We start from the raw sequence: 15,301 nt of genomic DNA on the forward strand, positions 1-15,301 counted from the left end.
GAAAAATTCAACACAACTTGGGTCAACTAAAATTTATTCAAAATATTTCCAACTGGAAAGCAAAGCAAAAATAGTTTGAACTGGACAGGTCCCAAAAGTACACAGCAAGGAAAAACTAATATTTGAAGCCCTATTTTATCTATACAGGATTTAAGGCTCCCAGCAGGTACGCGTCTCATACTGGTACCTGTAGTATAAGTACACCCAAAAATTCTCCAAACTGATTGTCTATCATATCACTCATAGCTGTATCAATCAGTTGGACTCTATGCTGAAATAGCTTCTACTATTTTAACTACTGAGCTAGCTCCCTCATGATATTTCAAATGGTTGGCTCACACTCAAAAATCTTAACCCTCCAGTCTTACTCAACCTGATTTTAACTAAGACAAACTATGAAGGGATGAGAAATAAACTGACCACAGTAAACAGGGCTGAACTATTAATGGGTAAACCTACAGACAAACAATGGGAAGTAGTCAAAGGTATTTGATACAATACAAAACCAGTATATCAAGAGATATTGAACAAAGGCGGGTAAATAGAGTTGAGGTACAAATCAGCCATGATCGAATTGAATGGCGGAACATGTTCAAGGGGTTGAATATCCTACCCCAATTATGTAACCTCCTGTAAAAAGATATGTAATTGCACACACTTGCAGAAATTACCTTAGACTGCCACACCAGCCTGTACGGGTTACTGAAATTTAGTGTTTCCATGACTCTTTGGACAGTTGCTCCCACTTCCTGAGGATAGGGGTCACCTCGATTCACTACCTGAAATATAGACAGTGCTAAATTTTAAAAAGCTTAGGTTTGCCAGATGGGATAATGGGCTCTATATATACTTGAAGCTATTCCAGTCAGCTTATTGCAAAGGACCTCACAACTACACAAAGTTTCCATTCACTAATATTTTAGTTGTTTGCGGTACTAACACAGTTCATTTCCACTCCTTTTAAAATAGGATGAAAATCTGGAGTGTCAAATCCTATTCACAGCAGCACCTCTTTCTCCCCCCCCCCAATAACAGGTATATTTATTTTGTACATATGGCACAGAAAGAATCTTTTATAATACACTGCATACATGACAACCAATACAAGCTTAATGTCTAAATGCACAGAAAATGTCCTTGATATTGGCCTATAAATCTTATACATTGCCAAAGGACAAATTACAAAAGTACTTTCTCTGCTATCCATTCAATTATTCCTAAATCAATATTCCATCCCACCCCAATCTGGAGCTAGTGTTCATCCTCACAGCTGCAGTACAAACACTAGGCACAATCATTTCCCTAGGCACAGAACTTCACATCAGTTCCAGATAGAATTTGAACGGGCTATGATTTAAAGCAGCTAACAAACATATTTCCTCACCGCAGCAAAAATACTAGTTACTTGACCAAATCTGTTTTTGTTCAGAAGGCCTAGCAAACCAAAGACCATCATAGCTCCGATGTCCCCACAAAGATCTTTCTGAGAAGGCAGAATTTTTGAAAAGATTAAAAGTGTGTTCTAAACTCCTCTAACGCACCAAGGATCTTGGTGAATTCATGCACTTTCAGAGGTAAGGATACTTTATTCCTGGTATCCTGGCCAACATTTATCCCTCAACCAACACAACCAAAACAGTTATATATCTCTTTTGCTGTATGTGGGATCTTTATATGCACAAACTGGCTGCCATATTTGCCTACTTAACAACGGACTTCAAAAGTAACTCATTGGCTGTGAAGGGCTTTGTTTTAGGATGCTCCGAGGACATGAAAGGCACTATAGTTCTTTTCTTCTTGTGCAAGAGTTTTGCCACATTTGTACTCTTGACCTCCACCTGTTCTTTTTTCACCAGGCTCATCAGGAGAACCTCTAACCAGTTTTGGAAAAGGACCTCCATACAAAACATTAGCTCGTTGTCCTTTCTTCAGAAGCTGACATTTTCTGATTTTAAAATCAGATTTATGGCATTTTTGTCAGTGATATTGGTTTGTAGATCTAACATCAAACCTACCAAAAAGACAACTGATCGCTTTCTGCATCACAAATTGACACAATCAAATAAACTGTTATTGTCTCAAAAGAGTTTCATTTCTGCACTTGAAAAATAAGCAACTCAACAAATCTAGATTTGAGTGTCCTTTCTGCCAATCCTGATGGAATTGGTGGAGCACTGTTGAAACAAAGACTCTGTGTTTAACACCTCAGTTGTTTTTCTAACTTCAAAAAAATTCAAAAGATACAATACAATGCTGTAAATTGTTAATTAGCACAACAAAGACAAAATAAGATTAGAATGGTATGTCTTCATTTGGGCGGACCAGGCTAAATATTGAACCGAGTTACAGGTTCCAAAGTGGGGGCCTGAGGCAAATAATAATTGGAAGCAAGAGGTGTCAAAAGCTCAGGATTCATGACGGTGTGCTTCTAGTCATTTTTACCCTTTTAAATACAAGTTTGCTTTAAGTCACTTACAGACATGGGCAATGAATGAGCAGAGAACAAAATGACTACATCAGCCCTTTTCTCAGGAGGAAATCGATCAAGTTCCTGCCATACATGATCTGCAAAACACTGCAAGATAAACAAAAACTGTTAACCTACAATTACTTGAAGGAAAATTCACTTACCAATTACTAATGTGGAAAAACACTAACAAAGAAGGTGCACCTTTAAGAAAAATGATCAGATTATTCTGAAATATCCTAGGTTTTGAGATCTTCTAAAACCTATTTTAAAAAGTAAAGCCCCGATTATCCTAAACAGTAATTAGATGCATACATTAGGTAGTTTGTTAGTGATAAAATCATAACATTAGTAGTTCTATTACCCAGGCCAAATTAAGGCACACCATTCCCTTAAGTAGCTTACTAAAAGCACAACTACAACGTCAAGCCTCTGGATGGAGTGACCAGTTTACAAGTGGGCTATAGACGGTATGGCAGATCATCATCTCATGCTTCTAGTTTCCTCACCTCAATCAGGCGGCTGATAAGCAGCACTAGAAACTAGGCACTTCACAAGGGTGGAAGCCAAGCTTAGCTTTAAATACTAAAAAGAAAAAGAAAATTAAAAAAAAAAACAAAAACTTAAACATTTCCTATTTCTTAGCCACCTAGCAAGTGTACTGCAATAACCAGCTGCTGAGAGCAGCTGACGTCTGCTTTCTAGTCAGGGAACTGTATATGATACAGAAAATTTTATAAAGGAAGAGATTTTACAACTAGTTGATCCACAAACAAGCTTACCTGAATTAATAATGGATGCGTTGGCCACCTATCAATAGTACTCCATTTCATCTTCGGTGCTGTGTTCTTGCCATTATAATGTCGATAAATTGCGTTTAAACTACTTCCTACAAAAGAAAGTCAATAATGAAAGAAACTGTGCTCTCAGGTAGCTTTCAATATGGTCAATCAATTCTGAGGTTGCACCACCATCTTCCACTGAAACAGTAAATAATATTACACTAAAAAGATATGTGTTTTGTTTTAAATTGAGATCAAGAGTACAGTAAAGAGTAAAAAAAAGACAATGAGGTAAAAGATGAAGTTATGATTAGTTAACACCAAGCATTGGTTTTAAAAGTCTGAAGATTGTGAGGCACAACAACTAAGAGTTCCACAGTCCTCCTTCAAAATGAATGAGTTGGAGACTGTGCGACGAGTCTTGATTTCAGTACAGTGAGGATGTAGGGAGGTGAAAGAGCATATAGAATGGATATTCACAGCAGAGGAAGAACAAGAGACAGAAGATTAGAAAAAAAATGGCCATAGTAGTATCAATAAAAGAGAGAGGGAGTTTGGACACTAGAGGTGAGAGAGGAGTTACCCATCTGACTAGAAGCTTTTTCTTGAATCCTGTGAGATAGAAATGTCTCTCAAAATATAGGCAAATTCAAGCCATGGACACATTTGATATTTATAGTATTGAATTATTTGTTGGGGGCATTGGGAGTGTTTGGCATTAAAGAGGAAAGCAAGTTTTTTGACAGTAGATTTAACAATACAGAGATGCGATTTCCATGAGGTCGGAGATAGTGAAACCAAAAATGTCAACATGTGAAGGATTATAACGTAATCTTCAAAGGCAAGCAGTGGCAGCCTTTGGCTTGATTTGCATGAGCTATGAAGAAACTGTGCCTTTGAAAAAGTAAAAGAAACAAAGTTCTAATTATCCAAAAGGACACAAAGGAGATCAAGATGTAATGATTTGACCACTGCACTGGAGACTATGTGCAGTTAGGGCATGTAATGTGAAGGAAGTTGACAAGTGTACAGTGGTAGCATCAGAAAATTAGTATTTGGTTTTGCAGTCCAATTTGGAGGAGTTAATTGATTGTAAAGGGAGAGACCGGCTTGAGGACCTCCTGAGTTCACAGGGAAAAAAAGTCAGTCTGAGTTATCTACAGCACAAAAAAAAATGATACCCATGAACATAGCTTTAATGGGAGACTGCATAATGGTATCTTGTTTAGAGATGCACAATGCTATATTATACCAAAGGCTTTGGAGAACTCTACGGCAATGACAAAGGATTTAGGATATTTGAAAGCAGAGTTCGAGAGATGCACAACACAGATGGCATATGTAATGAATGTTATTTCTGAACTGGTGGAGGATTTTTAAAATGGTGGCTCAGTCTGTAAGTTCACTACCTAGTGTAGTACTGAGCCATACAGATACAGGAAAGTTCCAGTATCATCCTATCTGTGCTGAGTCAGCTGATCTTAACTAGGACATCAGTTGGATTACTACAATTTGCTTTGGTGTGCCTGGACTGGAAAGGATGAAAAAAATAAGCAACTGTTGATTGCAGTCCACATGTATATTTATGGACATCAGACAAGGACAAGACCAGGCGCGACTGTGGCATCCTCCGCATTTGAATAACGTTTACCTACCCAACACACAAAGATAGATTACTGTAGCCTACGAAACTAAAACCTAGCAAGAATGAATGTCTTCAAGAAAGATGAGGAGAAATTGGCAAAAAAGATTGGAAACACCATCAAGTTTCCCCAGATTTGTGTGAGGCAAAATTCCTGCCTCTGAGTCACACAACTATTTGGAGTTGAATATCACGTTTAATGCAGAAAAACAGCTCAAGGCACTTCACAGAGGTGCGATGAAAAAATGGATGTCAAGCCAAAGGAATAATTATTAGGCAGGGTGACCAAATGCTTAATCGAAGAGGTGGGTTTTAAGAAGGGTCTTAAAGAAAGAGGAGGTGGTGGAGAGGCGGACAGGTTTAGGGAGAGAATTTCAGAGCGTGAAGGCACAGCTACCAATGATGGGGCAAAGGGAGAGGGTGATGCACAAGACCCCAGAGAGTCAGAGGAAGGGAGAGTCGGGGAAAATGCTAGATTCAAACCTCAGTCTGTGCTAAGTAAGCTTACCTTAAGTTCGGACAGGAGCAGGGGGCTACAATTAGCTTTAACACCCCTAAATTAGGGAAAGGAGAAATCATTGTGGTTTTCCACTCATCACTATACTGCAACCCCTGCTAAAAAGTACATGTGGTGGATTCAAAAATAATAATTTGTGATGCTTCCTACAAGAAATCAACCTGTCAATACTGTCAAGGCTCACATTATGAATAATGGCCACTTAGGTGAGATATCCAAGGGTGACCACCACCCATAAAATCTTACCTCAACAAGGAGTCAAATCTACAGGGAGAGAGAAAAAAAAACTACCAACCAGCCATGATTTGGACCAATTGTGAAGCATCTTTTGTTGGGGCGGTGGGGGGAGGGAGTGATGAAGGTCAGTGCATTGGGACAGGATATTGCTTTTACCTGGTCATATCCTTCTGAAAAAGCCTGCACTGAAATAGACCTGACCATGAAACAAGGCAGAACAACTTTGCAACTGGAAGGCCTGGTCTTCTTCCTCACCAAATTGATGATTAAAAAAAATATTACTGATGCTGAGCTTTAAGTGCCTCATGTAAGCCAGGAGTGAAATACCAGCAAAAAGCAGATTGCAACTCAAAAGCAGACTTTTTAAAAAATCTGTTTTGTTTTTGTCAATTTTCTCCCCACCTTTCCAAGTTACAGTTGCATAGGTGCCACACAGCCTGCAGCACCTCGCCCAGGTGGCTATCATTCATGCATGAGGCCTTGACAGTGTCAGCAGACCATGCGACCACGGGAACAGCAGAGGTGAACCCAATTTAATCATCACCCAATGTCCACACATGCACACCTCTAGTGTGGATCACTAGATCTTGATTAGAAGCGAGAGCACTGGTTGATTTGTCCCTCCCTACCCTAGAGGCATGGAGGCCAATTGTAGTACACTTGCCACCATCTCCCATTGAGATCAGGTAATTCAGTGCAGAAAGGGGATTGAACCTGTGAACTTCCTGGTCTTATGCATCAGCTATTCTCGAGCTAAACTCTCAGGACCAGCAGGAGAGCAACCTGCAACTCATTAAAGCAAAGCTGGGTATTCATACAAGTGTCGGCATACAGGTTGATAACATAACATTTGTACTCTACAAGGTAAACTTTCATAGTGACAAAATTGAATAACGGTTTTGGAACTTTCACAAAGTCAAAAATCAAATTGAATGGAAGCACATCATCACAAACTCAACCCTAGTCCAAATCATAGAATCCTTTGAGGGAAAAACTAAATGAATTTCAGGACAGACGGTAGCTTCGGAGAGGATCCTTTGAACACAGCCATGTCAGTTCAAAAGAAACCCTGCAGTGATAAACAGTGCTGATCATGAAATTGGACTGGTGGTGCATAGGTGCATTGTGATCCTTGGGCAAGGACAGGTTTGGTTATCAGCACCTCAGTCATTGAACAGTCTGCTGAGTCATTTATAGGTCCTTAGGGAATGGGGGAAGGAGGAGGAAAAGATGCAAACCAGTATGAAGAATTTCTTTAATAAATTTTAAAGTATCACTATATTTTAATGTATAGATTTTCAGTGAACAGTATTATTTAATTTATACACCCAACACTGTGGTACCTGTGGTAGAACAGCTGTATTGAGGATACTGTGTAAAAGCTACTGCTCGCTCAATTCCATCTCTCTCCATCTCGTCTACTGCTTCTTCTGTTAGTGGATGAACATATCGGAAACCAATGTAAAATTTGTGCGGTGCTGAAAAAAATAAGATGTACAAACACCTTATGAAAAGATTGTTTTTGATACTTAAGGCTTATTTTCATCTAATGGAATTGGAGGAACAGCAAACTGATGCAAGATTCTCACAGCAGGTTACTAATATGTTCCAGCCCTTGTAAAGTAGGACCCATTTCAAAAATATAGAAGAATCGCTGACATACTTTTAACATTTTAATTGACGTTTGCAACACTCAAAGTAAATTCCAAACCACAAAAAAAGTGCATTGGCGTGAAAGATGGAAAAAGATGAGGCTGTATGAGCATTCTTGTGTTGCACTGATGCATTTAGGTGACAGCTAGATAAGTACATGAGGGGGAAAGGAATAGAATGATATGCTGATAGATTAGATGAAGTAGGGTGGGAGGAGGCCCGTGTAGAGCATAAATACCTGCATGGACCAGTTGGGCCGAATGGCCTGTTTCTGTGCCGTAAATTCTATGTAATGTGGAACTCCCTTCCCCAGAGAGTGGTGGAGGCAGGTCATTGAATATTTTTAAGGCTGAGTTAGATAGATTCCTGATTAACAAGGGAGTCAAAGGTTATAGTAGGTAGATGGGAAAGTAGGGTTGACATCACAATCAGGTCAGCCATGATCTTATCAAATGGCAGAGCAGGCTCGAGGGGCCGAACGGCCTTCTGCTCTTAATTTGTACGTAATCTTAATTAGAGCTAGGCCATTCAGGAGCGAGATCAGGAAGCGGTTGGTAGAAATCTGGATCTCTCTTCCCCCAAAAGGAAGAGAATGCTGGGTCAATTGGAGCTTCGAAGACTCAAGATAGATTTTTCTTAAGTGTATCAAGGGAAATAAAGCAAAGGCAGGTAAATTGATGAGGTGCAGATCAGCCATGATCTAACTGAATGGCAGAATAGGCTCAAGAGGTTGAACGGCACACTCCTATTATGTTCCTATCTATGATGGACAATAGGTTAGAAATGTGGAATAGTAAGCATCAAAACACATCAGCAAATAGAATATTCATACATCTTTTTATCTATCAGAGTATAGCAGATCAAAGCAACCTTGTGAAACAAGGAATAGCCAAAGCTACAAGTCTAAATCTCTACTGGTAGAACTACCAATAAAAATACAAATATAAGGCCACAATAGATGACTTGAAATGGGAACTGACTTATGTGCACACCCCAATCCAATTATTCCCTGTCCTCTAACCCTACTCCAATCCATAATTCCATTGTGCACACCACATGAGATCGACTAACCATGAAGTATTTTGTTCAAATATTTGACAATTTGTCTCATCTGCCATCAGAAATATACAGAAAATAACTTTTTTTATTCACTCATGGGATGTGGGTGTGGCTAGCAAGGCCAACATTTATTGCCCATCCTTAATTGCCCTTAAGAAGGTGGTGGTGAGCCACCTCCTTGAACCGCTGCAGTCCATGCGGTGAAGGATCTTCCACAGTACTGTCAGGTAGGGAATTCCAAGATTTTGACCCAGCGACGATGAAAGAACGACGATATATTTCCAAGTCAGGATGGTGTGTGACTTGGAGGGGAACGTGCAGGTGGTGGTGTCCCCATGCGCCTGCTGCCCTTGCCTATCGAGGTAGTAGAGGTCATGAGTTTGGGACGTGCTGCCGAAGAAATCTTGGCGAGTTGCTGCAATGCATCTTGTAGATTGGACACGCTGCAGCCACGGTGTGCCGGTGGTGGAGGGAGGGAATGTTTAAGGTGGTGGATGGGGTGCCAATCAAGCAGGCTGCTTTAACCTGGATGGTGTCGAGCTTCGAGTGTTGTTGGAGCTGCACTCATCCAGGCAAGTGGAGTGTATTCCATCACACTCCTGACTTGTGCCTTGTAGATAGTGGAAAGGCTTTGGGGAGTCAGAAGGTAAGTCACTCGCCGTAGAATACCCAGCCTCTGACCTGCTCTTGTAGCCAAAGTATTTATGTGGCTGGTCCAGTTACGTTTCTGGTCAATGGTGACCCCCAGGATGTTGATGGTGGGGGATTCGGCGATGATAATGCCGTTGAATGTCACGGGGAGATGGTTAGACTCTCTCTTATTGGAGATGGTCATTGCCTGGCACTTGTCTGGCACGAATGTTACTTGCCACTTATCTGCCCAAGCCTGGAGGTTGTCCACGTCTTGTTGCACGCGGACACGGACTACTTCATTATCTGAGGGGTTGAGAAAGGAACTGAACACTGTGCAATCATGAGCGAACATCCCCATTTCTGTCCTTATGATGGAGGGAGGTCATTGTTAAAGCAGCTGGAGATGGTTGGGCCTACAACACTGCCTGAGGAACTCCTGCAGCAATGTCCTGGGGCTGAGATGATTGGCCTCCAACAACCACTACCATCTTCCTTTGTGCTAGGTATGACTCCAGGCACTGGAGAGTTTTCCCCCCCGTTTCCCATTGACTTCAATTTTACTAGGGCTCCTTGGTGCCACACTCGATCAAATGCTGCCTTGATGTCAAGGGCACCCTCACCTCACCTCTGGAGTTCAGCTCTATTGTCCATGTTTGAACCAAGGCTATAATGAGGTCTGGAGCCAAGTGGTCCTGGCGGAACTCAAATTGAGCATCGGTGAGCAGGTTATCGGTGAGTAAGTGCCACTTGATAGCGCTGTCAACCACACCTTCCATCACTTTGCTGATGATTGAGAGTAGGCTGATGGGGTGGTAATAGGCCGTATTGGATTTGTCCTGCTTTTTGTGGACAGTACATATCTGGGCAATTTTCCACTTTGTTGGGTAGATGCCAGTGTTGTAGCTGCACTGGAACAGCATGGCTAGAGGCGCGGCTAGTTCTAGACTTGTGTCGTCGGTACTACAGCCGGGATGTTGTCGGCGCCCATTGCCTTTGCTGTATCCAGTGCACTCAGCCGTTTCTTGATATCACGTGGAGCGAATCAAATTGGCTGAAGACTGGCTTCTGTGATAGTGGGGATCCCAGGAGGAGGCAGAGATGGATCGTCAACTCAGTTCTTCTGGCTGAAGCTGATTGCAAACGTTTCAGCCTCGTCTTTTGCACTCGTGCTGGGCTCCGCCATCATTGAGGATGGGGACATTCACGGAGCCTCCTCCTCCTCCCGTTGGTGGACAATTACACAACTACCATTCACGACTGAATGGGCAGGACTGCAGAGCTTTGATCTGATCCGTTGGTCGTGGGATCGCTTAGCGATGACTATAGCATGCTGCTTCCGCTACTTCGCATGCATGTAGTCCTATGTTGTAGCTTCACCAGGTTGGCACCTCATTTTTAGGTGCATCTGGTGCTGCTCCAGGCATGCTCTTCTACACTCCTCATTGAACCAGGATTGATTCCCTGGCTTGATGGTATTGGTAGAGTGAGGAATATGCCAGGTCACGAGGTTACAATTCTGCTGCTGCTGATGGCCCACAGCGCCTCATGAATGCCCAGTTTTGAGCTGCTAGATCTGTTCTGAATCTATCCCATTTAGCACGGTGGTAGTGCCACACAACACGATCGACGGTATCCTCAGTGTGAAGACGGGACTTCGTTTCCACAAGGACCGTGCGGTGATCACTCCTACCAATACCGTCATGGACAGATGCATCTGTGACAGATAGACTGGTAAGGATGAGGTCAAGTAGGCTTTTCCCTCGTGTTGGTTCTCTCACCACCTGCTGCAGGCCCAGTCTGGCAGCTATGTCCTTCAGGACTCGACCAACTTGGTCAGTAGTGGTGCTACTGAGCCACTCTTCGTGATGGACATTGAAGTCCCCCACCCAGAGTACATTCTATGCCCTTGCTACTCTCAGTGCCTCCTCCAAGTAGGTGCTCGACATGGAGGAAGACAGATTCATCAGCTGAGGGAGGGCAGTAGGTGGTAATCAGCAGGTTTACTTGCCCACGTTTGACCTGATGCCATGTGATTTTATGGGGTCCTGAGTCAATGTTCGGGACTTCCAGGGCCACTTCCTCCTGACTGTATACCACTGTGCCACCACCTCTGGTGGGTCTGACCTGCCGGTGCGACAGGACATACCCAGGGATGGTGAAGGAGGAGTCTGGGACGTTGGCTGAAAGGTATGATTCTGTGAGTATGGCTATGTCAGGCTGTTGCTTGACTAGTCTGTGGGACAGCTCTCCCAATTTTGGCACAAGTCCCCAGATGTTAGTGAGGAGGACTTTGTTGGGTCAGGTGCCTGGTGGTCCGTCCGGTTTTATTCTTATGACTTTTTCCTAGTGGGATTGTACAACTGAGTTGCTTGCTAGGCCATTTCAGAAGACAGTTAAGAATCAACGACATTGCTATGGGTCTGGAGTCACACATCGGCCAGACCAGGTAACCAGATGGATTTTTAACGGCCATCCGGTAGTTTCATGGTCACCTTTACTGACGTGGAGGATTTCATTTCCACATCGTTCACCTGAAGGAGGAGGTAGCCTCCGAAAGCTTGTGAATTTAAAATAAAATTGCTGGACTATAACTTGGTGTTGTAAAATTGTTTACAACCTTTACTGACACTAGCTTTTTATTCCAGATTTTATTTAATTAACTGAATTTAAATTCCCCAGCTGCCCTGGCGGGATTTGAACTCATAACTCCAGGTTATTTGTCCAGTACCTGAACCACTACGCTACCGTAGCCATCAAGGTTCTCAAAGATACAGATTTTAAAGCTGTTAAGGATATCTCGTGCTCAATGGAAGAATTGATAATGCTTTTACAAGACTCAATTACTCACACAGATTCCATCATCCATCCTCCATAAACCCCAAAATGTCCAAAACACTGCACACCACATCCTGTCCCACACAAATTCCCATTCAGCTATCAACCTCCTACTATGGTTTCCTGTCCCCAAGACGTTGAATATAAAATTCTTGTCCTCGTCTTCAAATCCCTCCACAGCCTTACATCTCCCTAACTATGCAAGCTCCCAAAGCCATACATCTCCCTGCAACCTTTGGTTCTCTGACTCTGGCCAACTGTGCACCCCCTCCCTTTGCCCCATCATCAGCGGCTGAGCCTCAGCTCTACTCTCTGGATCTCCCTCTCTAAATCCCTCCGCCTCTCTACTTCCCAGTCCTCTTCAAAAACCTTCTCAAAACCCACCTTTTTGACCTAGTTTCTTCCCCCTGCAAATTGCCCTTGGGACATCTTGTACATTAAAAAGGTGTTACGTAAATGCAAGACTCTTCAAAATATTCTCCAGTAGACATTCACCGAAATTTTCCAACTGTTCAAAGCTCCAGTTTTGCAAATCCTTTGCCAAAGTGTCCAAAGTTGTTTATATATGAAAAAAACCTGTATCAAGAGATTATGTTCCAATGGTAAACCCTCAAACATAATTGCATATATGTTTGGAGGAATAGTGCAGACTAACTTACCCACAGAATTTCTGTTACTCTTATCTAATCAGTTCAGGAGTACACAGTGGTTCAGTTGCTGCCCTGCTCCAGGTTATCCCCTAACCACAGTTTGTCTTAAGCAAGAAAGGTGGTGGGTGGGGTGGGTGGGGTGCCTCTCCCTAATTAATTCCCAGAATTTTAAGCCAAACCATTTAAATTTTAGTTTTGGCCTGTTAGATAACTTATAAAATGACAAAAGCCAAAATGTAGAATGCATTGGAGATAGGTCCATAGAGTTTCCATAATAAATTCATATCTTGACGTCTAAAACAACATTTCTGCAACCCACACAAAAATAAAATCCCCACCACAGCAGCTACTTTCAAAACTAAACACCAATAATTCTCTCCTTTTATGCCAATACCCCATGCCTAAGGCAGTACGACATAACCTCTGGCTGGACCTTGGCCACTTAATCAATTCAGTTTGCCTTCAAGGCGTTAGCATGCCTAGTTTGCTGTTGCTTTCAAAAACATACCATTAATACAGCAAATTAATGAGAATCTCTCATTCTTTATAAATGCAGCAGCCCTGACGTAAATATTCAAACTTAATTTAATGACCAATAAACAATGGTAAATATTAAAAGATTTATATATTAAGTGGCATAACTCCCCCTGGGAGGTGTACCAAGGTAGAAACACATCTCAGAGTCGAGAGTAGGCCAATAAACTATTTGAGCTTTGTGTTTGCAGTCAAGGACATTATCTGACCCCTTGATGTATTTCTACTTTAATATACAGCAGTCTATTTTCCGATGTATTTTTACAATTTCTTTTCAATTTTCCAAAATGTACACGAGTCAAAGATATGAACAAGTGATTTCCAAAAATAATTTGTAGCTACAAGCATACACGTTGTTGGCTAGGGGCTGCAGAAAGTAACCAGAGACGTCAGCTGCTGAAACACACAGGCAGGAACAACATTTGAACTGAAGTAACCGGAGTTCAGTCGCTGGCCTTAGCTGGCTGGAACCGGTTTGAATTAGCTAAGTTTTGTGAAAGACAAAGGAAATCTGATAAGACACAAGTCCTTATTTAGAAAAGGAGTAATGAGGTAATGCTACCTTAGTCCTTTGGACAGAGCCAATGAGGAGAAGACACAGGGTAACCGAGAAAGCCTAAACCAACGAAACAGAGAGACAGCACAGCTTGAAGAGATAAGATTCGGAATAAGAATGAAGGATCTGGGGCGTGGAGCCAGAGCGAAGACTCCGGAGACCAACCATCGCGGAAGTGGAAGACCCTACGTCAGGGACGTAGATACGACGTCGAAAGAGAGAGCGAGAACGGAACGCCTGGCCAGCGTCAGCTCTCCTTTTCGAGTATTATCCTTTATATTCTGTGACCACTCAGGGAATGTCAGAGAAACCTAGTGGGTGTGCGTTTAGATCTTAGTTTGGGCATAAAACTGTATAACCTGGTGTAAACTGCATGCCTATATCTAACCAGACGTATAAGCTATATGTATATGATCTAACGGCGTGAATAAAGTGAATTGAGAGTTAAGAGAGAATGGACTCTTCTCTTCTTTGTACTAAGCCAGTAACCGTAACCGGTGACCTCCAGTCAACAAAGTCTAGAAAGATTGTACTGCAGATACATTTAAAACTAAAAAAGCTACACATCAGTAAGAGTTTTTAAAAAATTATCTACTTCACTCTTTGAATGTCATTCTACCTTCGTATACAAAAGCTCCTTCTGACCCACTTTTCTTTCTTCCTTCCTTGGAACTCTAACTTTGCACGCATTTACCTTGCTTTATATTTTTTTTAAAAATTCGTTAATGGGATATGGGCGTCGCTGGCAACGCCAGCATTTATTGCCCATCCCTAATTGCCCTTGAGAAGGTGGTGGTGAGCCACCTTTTTGAACCACTGCAGTCCGTGTGGTGAAGGTTCTCCCACAGTGCTGTTAGGTAAGGAGTTCTAGGATTTTGACCCAGCGACGATGAAGGAACGGCAATATATTTCCAAGTCGGGATGGTGTGTGACTTGGAAGGGAACGTGCAGGTGGTGTTGTTCCCATGTGCCTGCTGCACTTGTCCTTCTAGGTGGTAGAGGTCGCGGGTTTGGGAGGTGCTGTCGAAGAAGCCTTGGCGAGTTGCTGCAGTGCATTCTGTGGATAGTACACACTGCAGCCACGGTACGCTGGTGATGGAGGGAGTGAATGTTTAGGGTGGTGGATGGGGTGCCAATCAAGCGGGCTGCTTTGTCCTGGATGGTGTTGAGCTTCTTAAGTGTTGTTGGAGCTGCACTCATCCAGGCAAGTGGAGAGTATTCCATCACACTCCTGACTTTTGCCTTGTGGATGCTGGAAAGGCTTTGGGGAATCAGGAGGTGAGTCACTTGCCGCAGAATACCCAGCCTCTGACCTGCTCCTGTAGCCACAGTATTTATGTGGCTGGTCCAGCTAAGTTTCTGGTAAATGGTGACCCCCAGGATGTTGATGGTGGGGATTCGGCGATGGTAATGCTGTTGAATGTCATGGGGAGGTGCTTAGATTCTCTCTTGTTCGAGATGGTCATTGCCTGGCACTTGTCTGGCGCAAATGTTACTTGCCACTTATCAGCCCAAGCCTGGATGTTGTCCAGGTCTTGCTGCAAGTGGGCTCGGACTGCTTCATTATCTGAGGGGTTGCAAATGGAACTGAACACTGTGCAATCATCAGCGAACATCCCCATTTCTGACCTTATGATGGAGGAAAGGTCATTGATGAAGCAGCTGAAGATGGTTGGGCCTACGACACTGCCCTGTGGAACTCCTGCAGCAATGTCCTGGGGCTGAGATGATTGGCC

The 15,301-nt window shown here is 42.7% G+C and overlaps 1 protein-coding gene across 2 annotated transcripts in view; it reads right to left on the bottom strand.

The window, feature by feature from the left end:
* The window catches only part of fech (ferrochelatase), a 98,491-nt gene that overhangs the window by 67,248 nt on the left and 15,942 nt on the right, over nucleotides 1–15,301 (bottom strand). For both annotated transcript variants that reach the window (XM_067983851.1, XM_067983843.1), the window contains exons 5-8: nucleotides 6,989–7,123; nucleotides 3,250–3,356; nucleotides 2,477–2,575; nucleotides 672–779 (exon numbers count right to left, since the gene is read on the bottom strand). In XM_067983851.1, the coding sequence (XP_067839952.1) occupies nucleotides 672–779; nucleotides 2,477–2,575; nucleotides 3,250–3,356; nucleotides 6,989–7,123 (449 nt within the window). The remainder of the gene's footprint in view (nucleotides 1–671; nucleotides 780–2,476; nucleotides 2,576–3,249; nucleotides 3,357–6,988; nucleotides 7,124–15,301) is intronic.

This window comes from Heptranchias perlo, chromosome 1, assembly GCF_035084215.1.
Source record: "Heptranchias perlo isolate sHepPer1 chromosome 1, sHepPer1.hap1, whole genome shotgun sequence".
Lineage (NCBI taxonomy): Eukaryota > Metazoa > Chordata > Chondrichthyes > Hexanchiformes > Hexanchidae > Heptranchias > Heptranchias perlo.